The 24555-nt window shown below is 39.1% G+C and overlaps 2 protein-coding genes across 2 annotated transcripts; one reads left to right on the top strand and one right to left on the bottom strand.

Moving 5' to 3' along the window:
- Positions 1-639: 639 nt before the first annotated feature.
- Positions 640-24555, bottom strand: LOC108110218 (homeobox protein caupolican; the record flags this gene model as incomplete). The annotated part of the gene is made up of 5 exons (XM_017219200.2): positions 640-3360; positions 3421-3527; positions 3587-3785; positions 5117-5376; positions 23832-24555. Coding segments are annotated over 5 exons (1422 nt in total), but the record flags the coding sequence as incomplete, so codon positions are not given.
- LOC108110219 lies at positions 19619-22949 on the top strand. Its single transcript, XM_041817786.1, is given in 7 exon segments — positions 19619-19805; positions 19868-19955; positions 20096-20447; positions 20508-20724; positions 20903-21167; positions 22417-22497; positions 22583-22949. Coding segments are annotated over 7 exon segments (1332 nt in total). The 5' UTR covers positions 19619-19640; the 3' UTR covers positions 22747-22949.

Raw genomic sequence — 24555 nt, 5'->3', positions numbered from 1 at the left:
TTCTCGGAAATTATAATATTTTAGCGCGGCATTAGTTGAGTCTACAAAAATGTATGAAATTTGCATTTGCTTGTATTTAAGATGATATAATGGACTCAGGTCGTATTAAAATATTTGTACTGTTCCAAAATATTTGCAATTATTAAAATCAAAAATGTATTCAAGCTTTTGAGCTTTTATAATTTTGACCTCTGAACGAACGCTTACATCGTAAAAAGACTGTTTTGACATGTTTTATGAGTCAGATGTAGAGGGCGCTAGTAATTGTATAAGATGTGTGTAAAAAAGTACAAGAACTGTGTAAAATAATGTAAAAATGTCAATTTCTAAGAATTGTTGATGCAGCTTCCTTCCAAATCATTAATTTGAAATTCCACAGTCAGAAACCATAGATCTTAAACTCTTATACATTTTAAAAACTGCAAAGCTTGGACTTTTAGACTTATAACTTGGCACACAAAATAAATATTTCATATGAACTTCTAATTATTTCTTCGAAATAAAAGATAAGAAAGTTAAAAAATGTTTTTAATTTAAATAACATGACAAATGTTTAGAACAGTCGAAAAATTCCGAAGCCATTAGTTTCCAATATATAGAAATATACTTTGATACTTAACAAATAAAACACAATTTCAATTCCTTTTGCATATCAATATATTTATCGATTTCCTCATATTATCGAGTGTCTTGACACATATTTTTACTGATACATCCAATATATTGGTAACTTCCACTGCGGAAATACATTTAATGCTTTTTGTTTAGACACTGAGATGTTGAAAAGGTAAAATTGTACGAAGTTTTTGGTTTGTAGGAATACCGACTGCCCATGTTCTGCTCATGTGGGTCTGTCTGTATGTATGTATGTATAAGTAGGGTACACGTGTATATGTTGTTAATCGTGTATAAGTTGTATAATAATACGAATACCATTTACCATATATAACTATAGTATTTATATTTGCCTCTGTATGTATGCAGCAATATTGCCCCAAACTATTTTTTATTCATTCTGTAACCTATATTGCAATGCGTTTGTATTGGCCACATTCACGCGAAGCACTCACACATGCACACACACACACATTAGGGTTAATTTATTTTGATTAAACTTCATAACTTTAATACCTGATCATTACAGTTTAGTTTTAATTAGTTTAGCTATAATTGCATAGTTTTATATTATCTGCTTTTTGTTACCATATATTATTATATTATTTAACTTTCCACTTCATATGCAAGTCTGCGACAAATTCAAATTTAAATGCTCAACATTTAACTACATAAACAAGATAACTCATCGCTTAGGCTTAACCATCTAAATGAAATTTTGTTAATTCACTCTATAGTATGGATTTTGCATAATTAATTTGCTATTTTTCCAACATTCAATTATCTATTTTTATTTATTTATTATAAACGTTTTTTTCTTGTTTGTGGCTGTTGAAAGGCTAGCGTTATCATATGTTTTTTTTCGAAATAATTTAAACGCTGGGAAGGCAGGCAGATAAATAATATATATATTTAAGCATTTGGTATGATTAAAGGGAGGGTATTAGTTGGTAAATTAACCAGCAATCGAATGCTGTGAAGCGGATAATGGACAGGCAAACAATCGTTCGACTAATTTATGCACTCAATTGCACTTTCATTGATAGCTGCGGCTTTTCGAATCTGTTTTTGATTTCCTATATTTTCTCGGATATGTAGGTATGCTCAGTGTATCGGTGGGTGTGTCAGTAGAGTTAGTAGTAGTAGTAGTATTAGTATTCAATCCCTTGCGATTAAGACTGTAAATTGCCACCTTTGAAGCAGTAAATAAAATAGATTTCCATCGAAATGTAGTAACATAAATAAAAATTGTGGTTTTCTAGCTCTCGTAAAAAGTTTGTAAGCTCGTCTAGGTTTTCCTTTGGTCTTTTGTATTCAATAGTGTGTTTGTGTATGTTTGCGTTATTTCCTTGGGCTTAGGGATTACAAAGCTACAAGGTATGTATGTATGTACAACAACAACAAATCCATGAATACACATAGCTAAACTGAACTCATGAAATGCACATTTGCGTTTCGACTTGTTTGCGTGTTACAAAGGACTTAAAGCTGAACGTTTCGATACACACATAAAGCATTTGCTTGTTACTAATAGTAGTAGTTACTGGCCAAAAGTGTAAATCAACAATTTTGTTAGGTTCTAGGATAAGGAATTTGGTGTTGTCCTACAAAAAGGTGTTAAGAGTTCTCGTATTTGCTCACATCGATTGGGAATATTTCCCTTATATTGTCTAACTAGGTAAGTAATACATCTAGGCGTGGGTTTTATGCATTATAATTTGATACACTTTGGTAATCAGTTTAATATTCTGCTAATGGCTAATCGACCAGTTCTTTAGTTTACCAATTTAAACTTTAAACAAACAGGTGACAAAGTCAAGCCAAAAAAAACAAAAAGAGCTATTAGCCATCTTCTCCGTTTAATGCTCCCTATCAACTGCTGTATTCAGTTTAGATTAGTATGGTTATTTCTCATATATACTCATACATATATATATATATATATATATGTATATATGTCTTGTTCTAGATTTATGTGTATAATAACTAGACTCAGTTTATTGTAAGTAGTACATACAAATTACACAAAGTTTTGTTTGATTTTTCATTTGATATTTGTTAATCGTTTTTGAGCGCTTCGTTTACTATTTATATCAATAAATATCTTCTTGTGTTTTGTATTTTGTATCTTGTAGGTTTTACATTGTATTCATCTCAAAAGTTCATTAAAATAAATGCCTTTTAGTTTGTTTGCTGGCACTTTAGTGCCGAAGTGTTTGTATCTGATAATGTAGTGTAAATAGTTCCTTGTTCAGTTGGTGGTTGGTGGGTGGTGGGTAGGGTCTGGATGTAGTTTAGTTAGTTAGTTAGTTGATTAGTTTGTCTTGGCTTGCCTTTGAGTGTTGGCTAAAAGAAGGGCCGAAAGAGTTTGATGAAACTCTGCAAAGGAGTTTCGAGGAAGAAGCTGTTACGAAATTTCTAAATCACTCCCGGAAACACTCAGAAATTCGCATGCGAATTCAGCATATATGTGTATACATGTGACAAGGTCATAGGTTCTGGTGCCTAAGTCCTCCCTCAATGTATACTGCTGTTTGTATTGGTATTGCTTGTAGTTTTTGGGCCCTCTCAAATGACACTCATGCGACGCCTGCCATTTCCGGTGCCCTCGGCTCAGTTGGCGTTGGCCAACGTCTCATGGCACACCTCCATGTAGTCCGGATCATGCATGATGCCCTTTATCATGTCCTTCAGCATTGTGTAGCGTGGAAATATCGGATACATCTTTGAGCTGCCGTACTCTTCCTGCGGGTATATAGATATACGGGATAAGCATATTGTTAACTTTTCACTGGTTTCACTCACCTTCAGCACACGGATGAGGTGTCGCAGTCCCAGATACTTTTTCAGCAAGCGGTACAAGTCGTTTATCAGCTGCGTATTCTCGTGTTCGATCTGGGCAGTTGTCATATCTTTGGAAGCAATTTTTTTAAATATACTTTATAGCCCACAGTCAACTAAAATCACTTACGTTCCAATCTCTCCATCCTTTCCCGGCGCTCGGCCGCCTCCTCTGCCAGGCGGGCTGAGGTCTTTACGCCCTCGCCGGACTTCTGGGTCTTCTCCATGATCGAGCAGGCCCGCATCACATAAGAGGGCACTGTTTCCTGCTTCTCCTGCCGCGGGATGTCCACCAGGGTCCAGTATTGGGTCTCCAGACGGATGACTTCCTGTGGGTGGTATATTTATATTTTTATTCCTGGATGTATTTAAATTGATTATATATCCCTATTTAAATTTTTGATTTAACACTTCGTTTATGTATATGTTATATATATGTTTTTAAATATGTTATATGTATATATAATTTGTTTTATTTATTTTACCAGAATATTATTCATCCAAAATATGTGTGGAATTTGTTATGAGCTTAATTTTTGTTAGAAATTATACTGAAATAGTCTGTCTCATACTACTATTTTAAAGGGAAAAAATTCTTTAAGCATAAAATCATACGCCTTATCAAATCCAGAATTTAAATTCTCTAGGTATCGCTTTAAAAAGAAAAAAATCCTAAAGCACAAATTTTAAAGCTTTTTATATCTTTTTTAAGTCCCAAAATGACACATTTCATTTTAAGCTAGAGGAAATGCTATAGTCGAGTGCCGCGACTATAAGATACCTGTATAATATTCATTTTGCTAGTGGAAATTCCCAAAGCGCCACCTATTGTCAGAGAAAGCATGTTGAGTAACTGATATTGACGTCACTGCGCATTTGAGGCCTTATACCCTAAATTTATTCATAAATAGCGAAATATTGTTCCGATTTGAAAAATCTTTGGTAAATCGATAGAGATTAACAGAAATAAGTTATACAAGGTCAAAAGAAGGCATACACCATAATATTATGGACGCCACAGTTTTCCGCGGCTTGTGGGCGTTAGTGTAGGCGTGGCCGTATTGAAACTGGGAGCAAGTTGCAGTGTCATCTTCTTTATACTTTTTCTTAAGCACAACTTTCTAGCTCTTATAGTTCCCGAGATTGAATTTTACTTTCTAGCTCTAATAGTTCCCGAGATTTCAGCGATTTTAGTTTTTCGTAATTTGTGAGCGTCAGAGTGGACAGGATTCTGAAATAAACTTGCGCTGACCAGGGACCTCAAGGATCTGTATCTGTATCTGTTATAGTTCCTAAGATCTCAACGTTCATACGGACGGTCGGACGGACGGACAGACGAACATGGCTCAATCGACTTCGCTATTGATACTGATCAAGAATATATATACTTTATAGGGTCCTTCTATCTGTTACATACTTTTCAACGAATCTAGTATACCCTTTTACTCTACGAGAAACGGGTATAAAAAGTCGGATTTTAATGAAAAAATCTTACAATTATCAACGTTTGCATTGAGTAATAACCACAACTAGTTGATAAGTAATTTTTAAAGAATTTTTGTACATATAATTTGTACTTTAACAACCCTTTTTTATATTAATACTCGTATAAGTATAGTGATTTTATCAGAATTTTGTAAGGGTAGTACTTTTTACCGACCTTAATCATCAGCTTGAGCATGGGATAGCGTTGGAAGATGTTGCGCTGGCTCTTCGAGTCGCCGTACTTGTTCATGAGGTTGATCAGGGCTTTCTTGGCGGTCTCGTAGGATTCCTCCAGACGCAGTCGCAGGGATCGCAGGCGCTCGTTGGTTTCGATGACCTCGTCACGCGTCATTCCGCTGGGCGCGCCCTCGTCCTTCACATCCTGCACGATTCGACGCACACTCTGCGTGAATTTGCCGACAAAGTTTGTGGTTGCTATATGGGTTAAAAAAATAAATAAATTAAATGATAAAGTAATTATAAAAGTGTACGGAAATTGCACGAAACACTGTCATTCATAATTAGAAATGTCAGTAGACACGCACATTAACCCTCATAATTAATCTGCGATTCATGCGGAAATTGTTCGACTATGGGAAAGTCAAACTATTATGCCATGATGATATCGCATCGAACGAGTCTTTCTTCTGAATTAAAAATAGATATCTCATCTTTTTTATATTCCTCACAGTACCCCATCCATCCATCAAGAATAACCGACCCGCGGCTGGCACTCGAACTTGCGACGAAAAGTTTGTTAGCGATAAGTGAGAAAAAACCAGCGGGCCTACATCGCGCTACCCGCCGCACCACGACCACTATCATAACGTTGTTGTCTTATGTTGAATACGTAGCTGTTCGAAGAATCCGTTACATGACCAATTTTTTTTATAGAATATCAGTGATATTAAATTTAAATATTTAATATTTTATATATATAAATATTTTACTTCTAAGAAAGTGACAAAAGAAAAAAATCTAGGAATAAATATTAAAACTAAATTATATGACATAATTTTTCTATTTTCCTATATTTAAAAATCAATTTTATTTTTTGTTTTAATAAAATTGATTTTGATAATTTTATTTAATATTTGTATAAAACATGTTTTTTTTCTTATTATTTCCATATATGCATTTAATATACTTGTATGTACGAGTATAAAAATAAAATTGATTATAATAAGGTATATTATAAAAAAATTTGTAATAGTTTTTTTATTTGTTAATCATTGTTATTTATGTATTAACATTAAATTAATTTATGTTTTATTTTTCCACTGTTTTTTCCTTTGTTTTTCCTTATAGTAAGATAATAAATGTTAAATTATAATTTTATAATTAAGAAAGGAATTTTAAACAGTTTTCTTTATACTCTAGTTAAAATCGTCAGTTTTGAACAAAACTTGGTAAGCAACAACGACCATTTCATAACTTTTTAAGTCCTAATGGCTTCATAAAGCCTTTTCAAACATTTTCATATAAACGAAACAATAAAGTTGGTTCATTTGCATTTACATAGGTTTTTATTGGTTGGTGGACCTTCATTTTCACGACGCCAATATTTTCGTAGCATTAATGAATGGGAAAACTCCAGCGTCGATTGAGAGCCATTTAATGGGCTTTTCGTTCTGATGGCGAAAAGTGCAATTAGCATTCGTCATTGTCAGTCCGTTTCTGCGTCCGTAAAGTCATGCTAAACGTGACATATTTCAGTTCCCAATTTGACTGCCTTTTAGGTCGTGCCTTCAGAGGGGGCTTGCTGATGGCTTCTGATTCTGGCGGTGACTTAAAACACTGGGAATTAGTCAAGCGTTCCTCCAGATGCACATTCATAATTAGAAACCCGGCCATCTGTGGATTCTGACATAGACAATCCCTTATGTGGAAAGTGCACTGTCAGTTTCCTGATATGAATCATTTATTTCCCGGCGTAAAGACCCCTCTTTGTGGGTGTCTGGAAAACTTATAATTGTTAAGTGGAATTACTGTGGCCAAGGACTTTGCCCACTGACGATGATCGTGACGTACCCAACATCCACAGACTTTGATCACAGCGCTGCTAGTAATTTGTGTGGTATTATAATGAATGTATTGTTTTCTTAAGAGAGCGGTAAAGAGCAGCGCTCTTTCATCTGTCTCTCTCTCTTTTTAAGATTACCCATTACTCGTAAAGTAGAAGGGTGTTTTGTGCTCGTTGAAAACTATGTGTGTATCATTTAATAAATGTTCCTAACTCTATGCCCTTACCAACAGATGGCGTTAGTAAAATTAAAGCATCTTCATTACATAACATTAAAAGAGTCAGAAGCTGTCGGTATATGAATTATGAAATTGGTTATCAGATTACTGAGTATCTAATAGTCGGGACACTTAACTATAGCGTTCCTTCTTGATTTTTTTCCCATGTTCGAAGTTTATTCATATAGTTATATACCAGAGAAAGATTCCAACAGTGCAAAGTCGGAGACCTCTCGGTAAGCATTGCTCTGTCGCGATCCGCCAAAAAGCATAAAAAGAAACGAAAAAAACAAGTAATAAAAACAAACTAAACGCGAGACAAACAAAGAGCTAAGCAAATTATATATGTATACCGCATACATATTGTAGATATATAAGAATATCGCGCCAAAAAGAATCGAGAATAACGCCAATTGAACTCGAAATTCGTGTGTTCAATTACTGAAATTAAGAGAAAAATTATTAAGCTCTATGTAAAACTGTTCTAAGCAGTGGAAATATCGAAGTGAAAAGTGGGATCGTGGATCTTTCAGAAGATATAGCAGCCATATGTTTTTTCCATCTTCTCGGTCGTGATTATCGGCTGGTTGTATGAGCTTTATGGGCACATAATGTTCCCGGGCTCTTGATTGGTTTATTGGCTTGGCAAATTTAGCCAACGGTTATTAACAGGCACCCGACCAGTTGGCCTTCTGCTCGGCTGGCGATTTTTTTTGCTGCTGCAGCAAATTTCCATATAAAAAAGCGCAATTAATCCGTGCTTGTGTTTATTAACCCTCTCCCTTGCTCGCCCCTGGTCTAATTTTTTTTTCCAGTACGTCTTTATTTACCCTCTCTATATGCCGGCTTGCATAAAATTTGGATTTTTCAAAGAATTTTTCTTTTCAAGATAATATAAATGGTTTCTCCCAACCTACATTGCGGAAGTTCTTTCTGATTAACATTGCAATCGTTTGGGTTAAACGTTAAAATATGCATGTTTCATGATAAGAGTGAGTTAAAAAAAGACCAGATTGTTGTAAATTCTTGCATCGGATAACCTACTCCGATGACCTTCTCTTAAAGGGAAAAAAACGTTTTTTTTTTAAATTATAATATTTGTTGTGAGAGAAAAAGTTCAAATATTTAATCTTTCTTGTCCCCATAAAGCCAAAGTTTGTTTTATTAGTCAGTTTATTATGATAGTACTGTAAGTCCAGCATGATTTTATTTTTGCTTTAATATAATTATTGAAAAAAACTCAATATATAAGTAATACTCAAATTTTCTAAGTACATTCAACTTAAAAATAACTATATCGCCTTTATCAATCTAATATTTAAGTGAATTCAGAGATAAGCAGTTCACTTAGCTACACCTTCATCTCGTGAATCATCTTGTTAGATAATAATTAAACAGCTTCTGAAGGAAATTCATGCCACGCAAAGTTAATAAGGCAATATGCAAGGCAATAAATAATTGTAGAAAAACATATCGATTTGCATCACGATTGTCATTGATCAGAACAAAAGTTTTATTTGGTGGGAAAAAACACTCTTTACCCGGTTAAACTCGTTTCGCGGATCGTGGAAATGCAGAGTTAAGGCTCCTGAGACTGTGCCGATGGAAACTGGATTGTCCCAGATCTTTATACTCATATCCCGAGCCAGCCAGAGGACCCTACATAAATAAGCCGCTTTCGCTGGCTTCATTTGATGGCCGACTGAACGCATGACAATTCATACCGTAATACATCAGTATCAGTGGGTCGGTTGGGTTGGTTCGTGGGTTTTGTTAGGGTTAAAAACTCTCTCGACCTTCTCCCGCTCAACCCACTGATATCAGCGAAAACGACAACCCAGAGTTTGTTTGACTGCCGAGCTGCGGAGAGACGGCTAATGAGCAAAACGGCTTTTGTTTGTCTTTTTAGCCCCAAAGTTCCCCATTCGCCGCTCTTCTTGGGGCTTCCAACTAAGCAGAGTACCTGCGTAAACCAGTTTTTGCTAATTTGACAAAATACACACACACGCACACATAAAACAACAACAAAAAAAAAACCGTCGACATGTGTAAGCTTTTTTTGGTGCGGGAGTCTGGGCTCAAATATGTTGTTTGTCTTTGGGCTTTGGTTGCTTTTTTGAGAATGAGACTCCGACTGAGACTAAGAGCATGGCAGATAGCACATAGCACATAATTTGGCCAACAGCAAACGAAACGTGTTGTTGCCGCTCATTGTCTTCATTGGAGCTGAAAGATACTGAAAGTATCTAAAAGATACTTTTCGCTTCGCACATAATTAAAGTCATGTGTGCGTGTGCCCTTTCGGTCCAAAAATATTTCAAGTTCAACCATTCATGTCTCACATACTTGGGAATCCCCGGCTTTTGTTTGGAGTTTATTTATATATATACTTGAGCCCCTATTTTTACATCGGTCTTGATTGTTGATTTCCCTTTATTGGTTTTAATTGGCATTTTATGTTAACAAACATAGCATTTTCTTTATTCTGGGAAGCAGTGACGACTTTAACCCTTATCGGTGGAAGGCTTAGGGATTTCCAAGGTGCCTGCATTTCCAACGAGCTTACTCATTGCTTAAACACTGGTCATGAATCTTAAGTTCCTACAACTTGCCCATGGCTCATCGTGGCCACTTTCTAGAATGCAAGTGTTATTTATTAAGAAAATAATCACAGCTTTTAAGGCAGAGCTTGTGTATTACATCAAGGCGCTTATTACAGTTTAATTGCATATTGTGCACGAGCCTACAAATTGCCCTGCAGTCTGGCTTAGATTAAATTTCTCTAAGCCCGAAACCACAGGCACGCGTCGAGAATTGAGGTTGGGTGATCACATACTATATTTCCCACGATGGTTGCGGTTTGTCACGCCCACTCTTACTCACTGCCTTAGGTTTGTTGTTAGTGAAATCATAATTTTCAAGAGATACGGAAGCTAGGAAATACCTACTTTTTTACACTCATAGTTCATAAAGCGGTTCATTTGCATCTAGTAAGTAATAATAGCTAGTAGTTATAACCAGTTAATACTAAAGCCCTGACGTAATCGAACTCAAAACCAGTTCGATTATTTGTTTAGCCCATTTTTGTTCTTCTTTTTCTTGAAGTCTAAACATCATCCAACCTGTCAATGACCTTCAGTTTTCCATCAAATGCTTTTTATATCAAGCACCTTAGAAAATATTCAATTAAATGTGGAGTCTCTCGTGAGAGTAACTTGATCAAAGCATTGCAATAAATTCCTATAATTAAAACGACAAATTAATGGCTTCAGATTGAATGGGTGTTGAGTTAAAAGCTCAAGTGACGTCAATACGTTATTAAGTCGATCGACCGAAGAGCTAATACGCTAACACCTTACAAATTATATACAATTTTGGGAATTCGAACTTTTAAATTCTCATTTCAACAATCTTTTTCCTAATTATATAATTATAATATCATTGCAGAGGGGATAAACCCACTAATGGATACACAAAAAACTGCTTCAGGGGAAATTATAATAAAATAGCGTGTGCCATTCAGATCTAGGTAAAGATTTATATATCCGCTGTCTAATGAGCATCAGTAATTAGATATAAAGATATTAAAATGATTAATGGGTTCAAAGTTTTCAAGCTCAAGCAAAAGATCATACAATTTTTGGTCATGCCCAGTGGCTCAGGTGACTTTAAGCTGTGAAAATGTCATTAGCATGAGATCATATATATATATATATACACAAGAACAATGGCGTTGAAAGAAGAGGGCTCCCTCTCAATTTTACTCGCCAACCAAGCTCATCGCAATTACCATAAGCCATTGTCTGCATGGGGAATCCTGGTGGCTAATCACAGTAAATTACGCTGAAATGCGAATGAATCATTTGTGAGTTTGAATTTTGTTTTACCGATTTTTGGCCATATTTTATACCTGCAAATATTTGCCTTGTTTGTCATACTCGATTACCACTGACCTTCCGCCTCTGGACGTGAATTTGTATGCAAAGGGCGTGCCGGAGCCCGTCCCATCAATAACCCAAAACTAAACGTCTCGACCTCGCTAATCCCAGTGGCACGTGCTTATTACCACTCCCCAAAAATCAGAAGCCCCAGCCCAATCGAAATCCCTCATCCCGGTAAGCCAACGAGTTTGCTCAGCATGTTTTAATTAGTTCGGGTTGGCAAAGGACTAGCTTCACAGAGAAAATGCTTTCTGTTTGACTAATTGACCGCATTTTGGAAACGCGTGTCTGTGGTTGTGACTCCCCTAACCACGCCCCACGGTCACGCCCCTCTGTCTGTCAACGCCCCTATCAATCATTGAAAAGTCGAAATTTTCGACACGCCTCAGAATTATTGAAATCGTGCAACGTGCCTCTGCATTTCGAACAAACTTAAGTGACAAACTGCAAGCTGTATTTTCCCGAACATCGCTATGCATTCGAACGCTTAATCTTTAGGTGTGACCCATAATAAATGCGGTTTAGTTTAAGACACGAGCTGACAATATTACGGATTAGTCACCATTAAGGGGTTGACAAATGTCACCTCAAGTAGAACAAGGCATCATTGTTTATTAATGAACAGTAGAGCTCTGATGAATAGGAGGAAAATTAGAAGCGTTAAAGCTGTGTAAATGTTTTCCAGCAAAATAAACAGTGTTGGGTAAGTTTGAGACAATGTTTTTACTCGGAAAGTTGAATAAGTTAGTCTCACCTGTGCCTAAGCCATATTGAAACCCCAAGTTAAGTATATTTTAAGCCACCATTTTCAGCTTGGTCATTCGGTCATGACCGCAACTTGGCCAAAACACCTCAATGTTGTGGAAGACTGGGCGAAAGTTTATGGTCAACCGAAATTCGGCTTCTGAGTCTCACACAGATACTTAGTTTAGTTGGTCATCTAAATAGCCCAATCAATAAGCAGCCACAAATTCAGGATATTTCCGGTCAAGTTGGGGACTTTGATTTGGCCATAAAATACGATAACGGTGGCCCAAATGGCAGCTAAAGTTTTAGTTCAAAATGCCAATTTGTTTGGCCTTAAATTGAAATGAAGCATCGAATTGAATTAATATTTGAAAATTCAAGCTCCGAAGTTTAATGTCGAGAGGAAGCTCCCTTTTGTGTGCCAAAATTTAATATGCTCTCCGGGGCAATGCTATAAGGCCACTTAATATTTAATGTACGACTGTTTTGCCAGGAAGTCGGAGAAGTGGGGTGGTGTTTGCCTGAGCCTGGCATTTTCATTAAAACTTTAAGTCACTTTTGGTGCCGTTATTTGATGCTACTATTTTGCATTATTCAAGAAACTGCCACCAACGCCGCAGTTGGGCAAACACAAGCTTTCAAAGAGCACCAAACACACACACTCATACGAGGAGTCTGCAAATCCTTCGGATTCGTCCTTGTCCTTGGCAGCATAGTAGGCCCGACAGGCAACACAAATAGACGTGTGCCAAAATACACAAACAAGTGCGGAGCAAACGAAGCGAAATACTCGGAAGGCACACACATGGGACCCGAAAACCGGAGACAGGAAGATGGAATCAAAATGGGATGGTATGCTATAAGATTGAAAGCGGTACATAGGATCCATTTTACTTGGCTGGTTGGTTGGCCCACCGTTTGAACTTTGCCATTCAGAGCAGGCCGCAAAAAATGTGCCCGAATAACGAACAACCGGCTAAGCAAATATATAGAGGGTCATATCCATATAGGGAGTGACAAAGGACAAAGGACGGCCATCCAGCTAGTCAAAATTGAAGCCGCAGTTTAGCAGCCGCACAAATGCGGAAGTGTGCAGCATCAGCAATAAGTAGTAACCAACAGTGAGTAACGGCAACAGCGCCCATGATAATGGCAATCTGTCAGTTCTGGCCAAACTAAACAATGGCCAAAACACACACAAACTCCCATATACACTCACTCGGAATAGACAGGATAACGCATTCAGCCAGCGAGACAAATTGACAGACAATTTAGCTGTCAATTGTGCGTTGCCTGCTCGGTCGACAGTTGAACCAACATCCTGGCATTCAGCGAATGACATTATTAGTTTTACCCCAAAAAGCCAGACAAAGGCTAGACCCGTCCAAAACACATAATTCTGGCCAGGAATTTATAAATTCCAAATGTACTGAATATGCCAAAATGACTTTAATGGAATTAACCCGAAATTATTTTCATGGTGGTCCCATTTTGGGGTGAAAGTATTTTTGTACAGAAGTTATTGGAATCTCCATTAAGTTTTAACAATGATTATTATTATTATTTAGTCCTTAAATTATTTCATTACATTCGTTTTGTAGTCTAATATATTATTTATCTATTGTTTACTTAAATAGTTAAGCCTTAGGATTATCTAAACCAGAACATAAAATATTCCCTGAAAAAATGATCCAAGTTGAAAAGGAAACCATATTTAAAATAAAATATAAACGCAGGGGTATGCTAGCAAAAAATAGTCTCAGCCTAAGCACAAAATCTTTCAAAACCTTTCCATTAAACATAAAATATGTGGTAAATGATAGCTAGTAGATAGAACTCAAGAAAACAAAATTTTTCCATTAATCCAAGCAACAAATGCAAAGCACGCAAAATAAAAACGGCGATTTGCCGGATGACAGTTGAGCCGATCCTTCTGCAGGACGAACAAAGTGCTTAGGCCGCCTTTGGCGCCAGGACAATGAATGTGTAAGTAGCTGTAAGCACAGCTGGGGCATTTATCATACGCCGCGTGGGCCAGGCGTTGACATAACAATTAAGCCAATTGGCCATGCTTGGGAGGGAGGCTATATTCGTATACCTTGGCTGATAATCTATTTTCAGTTATATTTCATAACGACAGCCTGCCACTGACATTCCAGCTCCTTGGCAAGGATATTTATGTTTTTGCCACTTCCTCTTGGCCGCGGCATTCGGATTCCGTTGGCTGAGTGCATATAATTTCGCTAGCTTTGGCTTTGGCTTTCTGAGCAACTTTTGCAATTAGAACTGCAGCCAAGTAGCCAAGTAGCCAAGTGGTTGCTCACAAAGTGCCATCAACCTTGGCGCCACTTCAAGTGGATGGAGCACTGGCTCTGCGGTACCGCAACTACCTAGTGCTTCTCGGCTGACTGGCACTTGTTGTGCTTTTAACATGTTGATATTGTTTCCCTAGCGGTAGTCATACACCAAACACCACCCACTACCCTTATTCCCTGCCCCTTATTTTCGCAATTTTCGTTTGCGGCTCGTGCCGCTGTCAGATGGCAAAACTCGAATGTCGGGCATTTCGAATGAAGTTAAGTTCCCATGAATGTGTCAGCCAGTCTGTTTTTGTTTTCCCTCGTTATTGTCCCCAGCTTTTAGTTGGCTCGCCATCAGCCAGGACCAGAACATACAGAACATAAAGGACAAAGCCCAATGACAGTTGGGATACAAACGCTGCACTGGCTATCCTTTGTGGGTTGACAACTGTGAAGGATGTTGAAAGAGCTACCTACTCGTACATGATAACCAAGTTTTGATACCTCAGCCTCAGACAACGCACACAGGCCACTTGATTCAGGCCAAAGGTTGAGGCCTTCTGCATTTCTCAATGGAATTGATCACTGCTATGTGTCTTAGTTCTGTATCCTGACCTCATCCCTTTCCCATTTGTTATACATAGAAACATATTGCAATGTGTGCCGCCTACATTTCGACCCGGAATGAGCAACAAAAACTTGACAAGAATGGTTGAAAACATTTTCCACTTGCATTGTTTCCCACTGGATGATGATGCCCCACTTTGCTTTCTGGGCGTTTGAGTGTGAGTGTGCGTGCCGCATAAATTTCATTTTGAACAATAATAAGAAAAGTTGGTTGCCGTTGGCCTGCAGGGCAAGCTTCCAGTCAGATCAAAATCACACAAGTAAAAACGGCAACGGCAACAATGGCGAGACAAACAAAAAAAATGTATGTTTTTGTGTGTGCATTAAATAAGCAAAAACACCGAAATGAAAGTGTGGCGGGGAAAGAGTAACAGAAAAAAAAACAGAGAGTAAAAACGGCTGACAGCAGGCCAGGGCCATGTTACGTATACGCACCATTGATCGGCCAAATCGCATTACGCATTCGCCATGGGCCCAGTGCAACCTGTGTGCAAAAAATCCGAGCAGCTTAATTACAATCCCCCTGAAACATCTTGCTCCTTCCCAGCAGGTCTGACCCATATTGATTTGGCATCGACAGGAACATCACAATTATGCAGTATGCTCAGTATTGGATTGGGTTGCATGTGGAGGCAATGCCTGCTGGCATTTGCATTCTGTTGCCGCTGCAACGACGTAACTCGCCCTGACGTACGACACTTTGACACTTGAATAGAGCTGGGGAAAACGCCCAGGATAACCCTGTCATCGTTTCTGTGGCCACGTCATGCTCCTAAGCCAATTAAGGAGGAACAAAGGTGCTACCACATCCCAAGCCAACACCACGTGTTGCTCTCTCTGGCATAAGCAATTTTCGAACGAATTCGACTTCTAAAGAAAAAAAAAACCACTAAGGCCAACGTAAACACAAAAAGTATACATAAAAACTGAAATCGTTTTTAAAATCACATTCAAACTGAGGGTAAATTTCACTTACAATTTTTCGCTGATCATCAGCATCGACATCATGATGAGCATACCAAGAAAAAAGCCAAGCAGTTTATTGCGTATTTTTAGGTCAGAGCAAACAGTCGATTCAATATCGCACGAGGCCAGCTCCGATTGAAGCATCTTCTTACCTCTCTGCATGTTTACCCCAGTGTGTTTGCCTTTAATCGCATCTGCAATGAGTTTTCCGACTTTGATGAGTTTGCTCGCCCGGGGCCAGCAACCAAATTTCCATATCAATTAGCAGCCCTCGCTACGATCGAACATTTCCGGATGTTTGCGCAGCCCCAGCACCATTCAAGTGTATCCCTATCTTTATCTATATCTATATCTGTATCTGAATAAATATAAAACTAATGAAATCCGATTTTCCGTGCCACTTTATGGCTTTGCCCGCCATTTAGTTACTGGCCCGAAAAGCAAAGTAACCGTAGGAGGAGGCCACAAAACATGTTGCTTTGATGACACTGTTAGGTAAAACTTCAGTTTTTGACCAGACAAAGTAAATTAATTTTTAGGAAGTTCAATTTCTAAAAGTTTAAAATTTTCTCATGTTTTAAGCAGCCTAAAAGATAAGAGATATCTCCCTTCTTGTGAGGAATGTTTCACTTTCAAAAAGTATGTATTTTTGTAATACAGGAAAAAAAGTTAAAAAATAACTCAAATAAGAGAATAAATTGACTAAATAACAATAATAGCTTATAAAAATATGTAAGTTTTTCATCTCCAAATAAATTACTAAGCAATTTTTGTTATTTTTGATTCTTTCCTTATTTTTATATAAAAATTCCCTGTTGGCTAGTGTAATCGACCTCGTTGCCAGGTTGTTGGCTGCAGGAGGTGGCGGTGTGCTACACTTGGCTGCCCACATCATCTTTTTGGAGCCACAGTGTTTGCGACCAAATGGCCGCACTTACGGGTAAGCGGCTCCTGGTTCCGGGTGCCTGGTCTCGAGTTCCGTGCCCAGGTCACCAGTTCGCCTGGGTTCAGGTGTAGTCCAGCTGGCCGTAGGCTAAATTGCATTCGCCCCGTTGCCGATAACTTTCTAATGAGTGGTAATCGACGTTATGCTGCATGTGTGTGTGGTCCGAACTGGGAGGATGTGGACCTTGTGCACCTTGTGGGTATTTGAATTTGAGCCAGCCCTTTTTTGTGGCAACATGCAGCTCTTGAAATTGAATTTGCGCCTTTGTGAAGAGCCACAGATGGTCGGTACAATATCAGCGAATGTGCGCAGAGGCGAGAGCTGCAAGGACTTTGCATATAATTATTAAAATTGTCAGTGGACGGCAAATCGTGCCATGAATAATGCACCAACACATTTGGCTTAATTAAAAGAGTCATATTTAATATGGGCTAATGGTTGAGTTGAAAAGTTGTAAAGGGATTTTCTTTACCAAAAATTTTGATGGTATATCCCACTGTTTATTACATCAACTAAATCCAATTAGGCAGAGCTGCCAGTAACTCAGTTTGCCGGGCATAAAATGTACCTGCTGCATAAACCCAATTAAAGTGACTTGTAGTTTCTGGCCAAAAATACGCTAGAACCAAATTGGATTATTCTGGGTTAAAAAGATTTCAAAAATACAACATACATACGACAGGCCGTAAATGCCAGAAAATTGCGGCCGCACTGTCAAAATTCTCAATATGAGAAAAAAAGTACAAAACTAAATATAGAATTCTCCCGAAAACCAATTAAGAGCGGACTTTTTAATCTCGTTTTCCACACTGTCTGTGGGAAAAATATTGAAATTGAATATTTTATGGAAATTCTATAAGCAGTCAAAAAGGAAAGCCGGAGGAGAACGGCATGCGAGGTACATATTTTATTTTCCAGTTTTATTCATATTTATGATGCAGCAAACCCCGTTTTTATTTCCCTTTTTTTGGCAGCTTGTTTTCCATGCTCATTTATACATCGGCCACTTGTGGCTCACTCGAATTGGCGTTGTTGTAGCAACAAATTGAGGGTTATGCCCCCAACAAACTTACAATTTCCGTTGGCTATTCACACAATTTGGAAATCGAGTTTTTGTGCTGCTCCCAGGTCCTTATGTTGTTTCGGGTCGCATCCTGACCCAATATTTTCAGCTTCAATAAACCGGGTTACTTGTGTGGCTCAGCAGCCGATTGCCAGGGATTTTTTGCTAGAGTGCCCGTTGTGGGTTTTAGTACATTCAGTAAGTCGTTATATATATAAAAAGTTGCATCGATGTATCCGTTAGCATACTTTTATGGGCAACAGCTGCAGTTTGGGCGGGTGAAATGCATTTTGGCAAATTTTTGTTTTAGTTCATTCGACCCTGGATTTTGCACAACAAAATGAGAGTTTAGCAATCCCCACAAAATTGTTGCCGAAATATGCAAACAGTTTGGTAATCATTACGTGCAAATGCAATTAGGTAACATATCAGTGAAGGAATTTTCAATTACACATGGCCAACGCAAAAATCTGATTTCCATGCGGATTGTTGCACAGATGATTTATGATCTAATATAGTCTATGAATTATCTGCTCTTTCCACTCCAATTCCATTCCCACTAATTTCCTTTGGCGGTTTTCTGTTTTCAGGTTCGGTGTCAGGTTTTCTCCCTTGATGGTAATGCTATGCTTTGTCTTCTCTAATTGGCTGTCTTGTTAACGGGGAAACAGTGAGCACAGGAAAAAGTCAGCTTAATACGACATTTTTTGGTCAAGTAAGAGAGATTAAGGGCAAAACGTAATAAAAACTGTTAAATAAACGAATACTTTATAGTTGTTCTCAAACAAACACAGCAAATCATTCTAGAAGTCAAATAAATACTAAATATTTCAAAAACAAGTCGCAATGATTCAGATGTTTTCGAACACAGAATGTCGTAGAATATTGCAGCTGTCGTAAAAATAATTACGAAATGATCCATTCGCGTACTTTTCCTCAGAATTCTTACTAATTTTCTTGTCATAAAATCAATGACGTCGATATCAGTGGTATCTTGTTTACCGAAAAGAAGGTATTCTCTTATCGTGGCTGAGAGAATGAGACATCGCAATTCATGGAAGACATCTGTTCAAATGGAAACATTTCATTTATATTGAAAAGCAATTTGGGGCGTTCGTTTCAGTCTGACTTCAACGGTCAACGTGTAAGGATTCAAACGGAAATATTGCAAATAGCATTTCATTTTTTTTTTGCTGGTAAATGTATTACGATTAGGCAGTCGGTTAGTTTGAGCTGCTGAAAACAGCAGAGAACGAGTGTGCTTTAGAATATTGAAATGCTAAAGTGCTTAGCCATTGTGCCTGGGTGTCGGACAAGTTTTTTCGCTTGGAAACGCTCCTGCGAACTCAACCTCATTGGGTTATGGCTGGCAGCATTCGACGTGCCCGGGACCAAGGAAAAAGAATAAATAAAATAAAATAAAGTATACGAAATGGGGGTATAAAAAGCAAAACAGAAAGCCAACGAAAGTAATTCAAAAGTTTGCCACAGAGCAGAACGGGCGGACGGGCGGCAACAAAAGCCAAGAAAAATTGAACTCAACTTGATGTCTAATTTAAAACAAACCCCAAAACCAAACTGGGGCAAACCGAGCCAAGCCAGATCCTGATCCCGATCCCAGAAGCCAAAACAAAACCGCAACAAAATTTACAACTTCAAAACTTTGCCATCGGCGGTTGTCCTGCCTGATGTGTGTTTGAGTTTGACTTTTCAAGGAGGATTTATATGTTGTTGTTGTTTTTTTTAGAAGGGGAGAGGGGTGATGGTGGGCCAAGTACATAATTGAGATTGAACTGCAAAAACAAAGTTGAACTAATGCACAATCTTTCCTTGCTGCCAATTGCAGACCCGCCAGCCAAACGAAGGAGATGAATCGAACTGCTGCGCTGTCCCCTGGCAGCTTGTCCAGCCGCACACTTCCGGCTCTCTTGTTTGTCCTGCTGCTCGGCCTGGTGGCCCAGACCGTTGGTCGTCCATCCTCCGAGGACGAGAGCGACTATGCCATCATACCGCCGGATGCCGACAATGTAGAGGTTAGTGGACTCCAGCACTCTCTCATTCCCTCGACTTACAATCTCTCTTCTTTTCTTTGCAGATACATAAAGTAAAGATTGTGAATGGCGTCATGCAGAAGGATCATCCGGTGATCATGTACAAGGAGGATTTTGTCAGCGAAGATTATGGTAAGTCTTAAACAGTTTTTAATCGTAAATTGATAGATTAATTCCTTATTTTTCAAGCAAAAAGTTCCTTTTATTTTTAATAAATTAATCTGCATTATGAAAAAAGCATCTAATTGACATTTCCTATCTCTTCTATGCAGATCCCACCAAATCCGAAACCGCAACTGATCAACACAAGAAGCACAAGCGAACTCATCACCATCATGCACAGCAACGTCCGGATAAAGAGGAGGACCAAATCCTTTTCGATATCCTTCCCGACAAGCCGATCGTCCTAGCCGAAGATCTTAAAGGTCTCCCAGCCAGTAAAGTCAAAGCGGAGCAACTGGCGGAACCGGTACCCAACAAGGAGGTGTATCTGGGAAAGCATCCCAAGAAGTACCACAGTCGTCAACGCCGACAAGCCTATTATAAAATAAATGGCAATGAAGAAGTCATCAAATTTCACTATAGAGTACCTTACAAGGAAGTCTCGCCATTAATATATACACCGTAAGATAGTCTATCACCTAGTTATCGCCTATCACCTCGAATGATGTATAACTATTTCAGTATTTATTATCCGGTGTGGAATAAGAAACCACATCTAACGGGGAATCAACAGAAAGATAACACTCCTACACCAATTTTCATTGGAACTAGAGGAGATCTCGACTTGCTACACACATCAGATCCTGAACAAGCTGATTATTCTATTTATAATCAAACCACGACCACCACGCCTCGGCCACAATTTGTACGCGACGATAGAGAACCAGGTAAGTGATCTGTCATATCTCCAATTGAATTCTTTGCATTTAAAGCTAGCTTTATTGGGGTTGAACATGATACCATTCGAAATGTGAATAACACAGGGCTTTACAAATTAACCGCTACCTTTGACTATCGCTTCGATATCTTTTACTCGACCTGACCTATGGATTACCAACTTTTTCCAATAGAGAGAGCAGCAACGGCGACCTTCTTTCCTTCCCCGACCTCCGCCCACACGGCGTCCGCAGGTGGGACTCCCAACTTTGGCTCCCAACCGAAGGCCAAGCAACCAGTCGCCACAGTCGGACAGTGAACCCAAGGTCAGCAAATGTGTTTGGGCGATCTTCAACTGCTGCTCCGACGAGAGCAAGAAGGTTCGGTACAACTGTTTCGAGGATTACGGCTGCCATGGAGCCTTCTGGGACGTCAATCCGTGTGCCGATGACAGTGTGATGCAAGGTGTGATCGCCAAGGTCCTAGATGCCAACGAATAGGCGAATGGGCGGTGCTGCTTCGCATTTAATTGCTTAAAATCTCCAACGCAAACTTAATTTATTATTTTTTAACATATATTAAGTTTTTAACTTTTGTAAATATATTTCCCGCTTGGCGATGAGAAACCAAAACATTAACAATTCGTGCACAACAACAATATTGCAAAATCATAAGTGTTACATCATAATAAATCTGCCATTAAAAATTATGTAGTTTGATATTTTAGAGTGCTGAATAACTAAGCTGTTTATATTCGTTACTCGATTAGTTAAAAATAGAATAACTCTCCTTCCAATCTCTTTCAATTAGTATCAAGAAAAAGTATTTTTGGCTTTTTATAGACTCTGAGTAGCGAGTATCTTAAAGTCGGTCCACTCGACTTTAGCATTTATGTTTTTAGTTATCTTTTCTTTATTTAAGCTTCTGTAACTCGGTGAAGGACGCGACTATCAAGAATAACACATGGTTTGGTTTCCAACTACTCCATATATTTATCACCTCAGCTGTGTTGTCAATTATCGCATCAATTTCACTTCATCCAAAAACCAAATTAAAATTTACCAATTCACTGGAACGACTTGAATATGTTTATTTAATTGGTTGCCAATCGACTGTCCAGACATGTAATCCGCTCACAATTCAATTGCAATTACACAATCCCTCCAGCCCTATCAATTAACCGACTGCCAGGAGGCCACTGGCCATTGATGGTCTATCTTTTAATTGGCCGTCTACAACGTGCCGCAGAACACAATTTACACCTGCAAATCCAATTGCAGCTCCATTGTTTTGGGAGCTCACTGAAGGATATAATTATGTTGTTCCTTCATAATTGGCAAAAGTACACTTAGGAAAGAATAATAAACGATTTGATTAATGAGAAATGAACTCAGTATTGTGAAATTACATGTTTTGAATATTGGTAAATATTTTAAGAAGTTTAAATTGAATTGTTACGAACTTTGACATAACATAAATCAAAAACATCATCTTAATCAGCGGTACTAATTACCACTTAATATCTCGCTGTGTACTTGGCTCATCTGCTGTTGTTCATTAAAGCCCAAACTCGAGGTCGTTGTTCATTAATTGATTGAACACACAGAGGCGCTCAATTGGTGAAAGTGCACACAAACATAACCATACACAATCCAGCCTCCACTAACTTGCACTTTAGCTCCATGGTTTACATGCTGACGCCTCTTAATTGCAGCGGAACTCGCGCCCCTAGCCGGTTTCTCGGTTCCCGGATTTGCCGCACCACTCCCACCGCGTCGACCCTCCACCAGGAAAGGTAAGCCAGTGCAGCAACTGCGGCATCTGAAACCGCAAAACCAACCCTACCACGACCATTCTGAAATATTTCGCATGCCTTGCAGATGCCTTCCAATTTCCCCAGGAGCAGGGCTACAAGCAGGACAGCTCTTGCCAGCGAGCCTCGAAAGTGTGCTGTTCCCAGAGAAGTCTTGGATCCCAGTATGACTGTTTCCACCATCACGGATGCCAGGAGAGCATCTCGACCATTATCTCCACCTGCTCTTAGAATGCGCAGCATAAATCCCAATAAGTCCACATATATACATTGCAAATTTTGTCTGTGGCACGAACCTCGCGTTTCTACTGCCTCATTTGCACCCTTGGGATTCCCAGATGAATCTTGGAAAGCTCACCTATATAACATGTCACTTCTAGTCGGCTTTGCCAGACAGGCTGGCCCTATTTAATAAAGAGATTTCTGTTTCGAACTAACAACATTTTGAGTCTTTTATTAACTCATAGATAAATCAAGGCCAGAGTTTGGGTAATAAAATATCTTCCAATTAAAGCAGTTTAAGCTATCAATTAAATTGAATTAAATTTTTTGTTTCACTGCTTGTTTGTTTTAATTCGTTGGGGAGCAATGACATTTCCTTGCTTCCCATTCATTATTTAGCTAATTGACTTTAATTTTTCAATTAGTTAAAACATATTTGAAAATACAATGTTTCGGTTCCGCATAATAAAAATTATTAACTATAGAATTGCCAAGTTGAAGAAACTAATTTCCGAACAATTGATGGAAGTTTCTTTCCTTGCTTAGCTCCAGTCCTTCACCCCTGGAACACCTCTTGAGAAAACCTCGAAAGCCAGGACAGCGACAGCTTGACAACAAATCTCCGCTGAGTTAATTTGCCAGCCTAATGTCATTTCCCATGGTATTCAGGGACCTAATAGCAGGACGTAAGGCGATTACGCAGTGCCCCGTCCACTGCCCCTTTTTTCGAATTGTGTTCAGCTGAATGGATCTGCTGTTCCTTAAGTATTTTCTAGTGGGGGACCACTGTACTTGGACATGATGGGTTTAAGTTTGCCATGGATTAAGTCCACTACTTTAGGTCTGCAAATCATTAAACTTGGTCGCATTATTATGTCATGCGGAGGAATTTAAAAAGTTATTCATTAGTAATTTTGAGAATTTTCTAGACCATGTCCCCTTGCTGGCCTTTTTCAACCTCTTAATTTTGGATAAAAGTAATATTTAAGGACACCATTTTGAAAACTACAATTTCATTTCATTCATTTCTAATTCCCTTTAAACTTTAATTTAATCACAAAATTATTGTTTTCCCCACTGTATGGACTACTTACCGCTGCCGCTGTCGTAGGACCTGGTGGTGGAGCCACTGGTATTGGAGCGCTTTATCTCGCGTCGACCCATTTTGTTTGCGGTTGGCTGCAGGTCCTCCGGGTTTTGAAGCTGGTGTATCTGGTGCTGCTGATGTCGGGGTGAATCGCAATCGGAATCTTTGGACACGTGGCAGGTGGCAAGGAGCGCACAGGCAGTGGAGGCAGCCGCTTTGGCAACTGCCGAACTGTACTGACCACCAGCTGTGGTGCTAGGGTGTTGCTGATGCTGCTGCTGTGGCTGTTGCTGTTGCTGTTGGTGGTGCTGTAAGTTAAGCGAAGGCGTGGATACTGTGGTGCGACCGCTGTGGTGCAACAACAACGCCTGGCCAGGAACGGTGGGCGGGAACTCAAAGTAGTTGCCCTGCAGGTGATTGCCAAGCAAATTGATGGCCGGTTTTGTGGCTAAACCGCTTGAGTTTTCCGCGTGGCTGGTGTGACTGGAGCTGCTGCTGCGCCTGTGCTGGTGGCTCTGATACTGTGGATGGTGCGGCAGTGGGTGGTGGTGCGGATGCGGATGCGAATGCGGATTCGGATGCGGATGCTGGGTGTGAGGCGGAGTGCTGCTGGTGCTGCAGCTGTTGGCGGGATTCACTTGGTGCGGCGTGGGCGGCGGCGGGGGACAGGCGTTGTTGATGCTGCTGCTGCTGGCGGAGGATGATTTGCGCAGTGATGATGGTCTCAACCC

Source organism: Drosophila eugracilis, unplaced genomic scaffold, assembly GCF_018153835.1.
Source record: "Drosophila eugracilis isolate 14026-0451.02 unplaced genomic scaffold, ASM1815383v1 contig_1135, whole genome shotgun sequence".
Lineage (NCBI taxonomy): Eukaryota > Metazoa > Arthropoda > Insecta > Diptera > Drosophilidae > Drosophila > Drosophila eugracilis.
The sequence above is the reverse complement of the archived record's forward strand: the minus strand, read 5'-3'. Positions and strand labels throughout refer to the sequence as shown.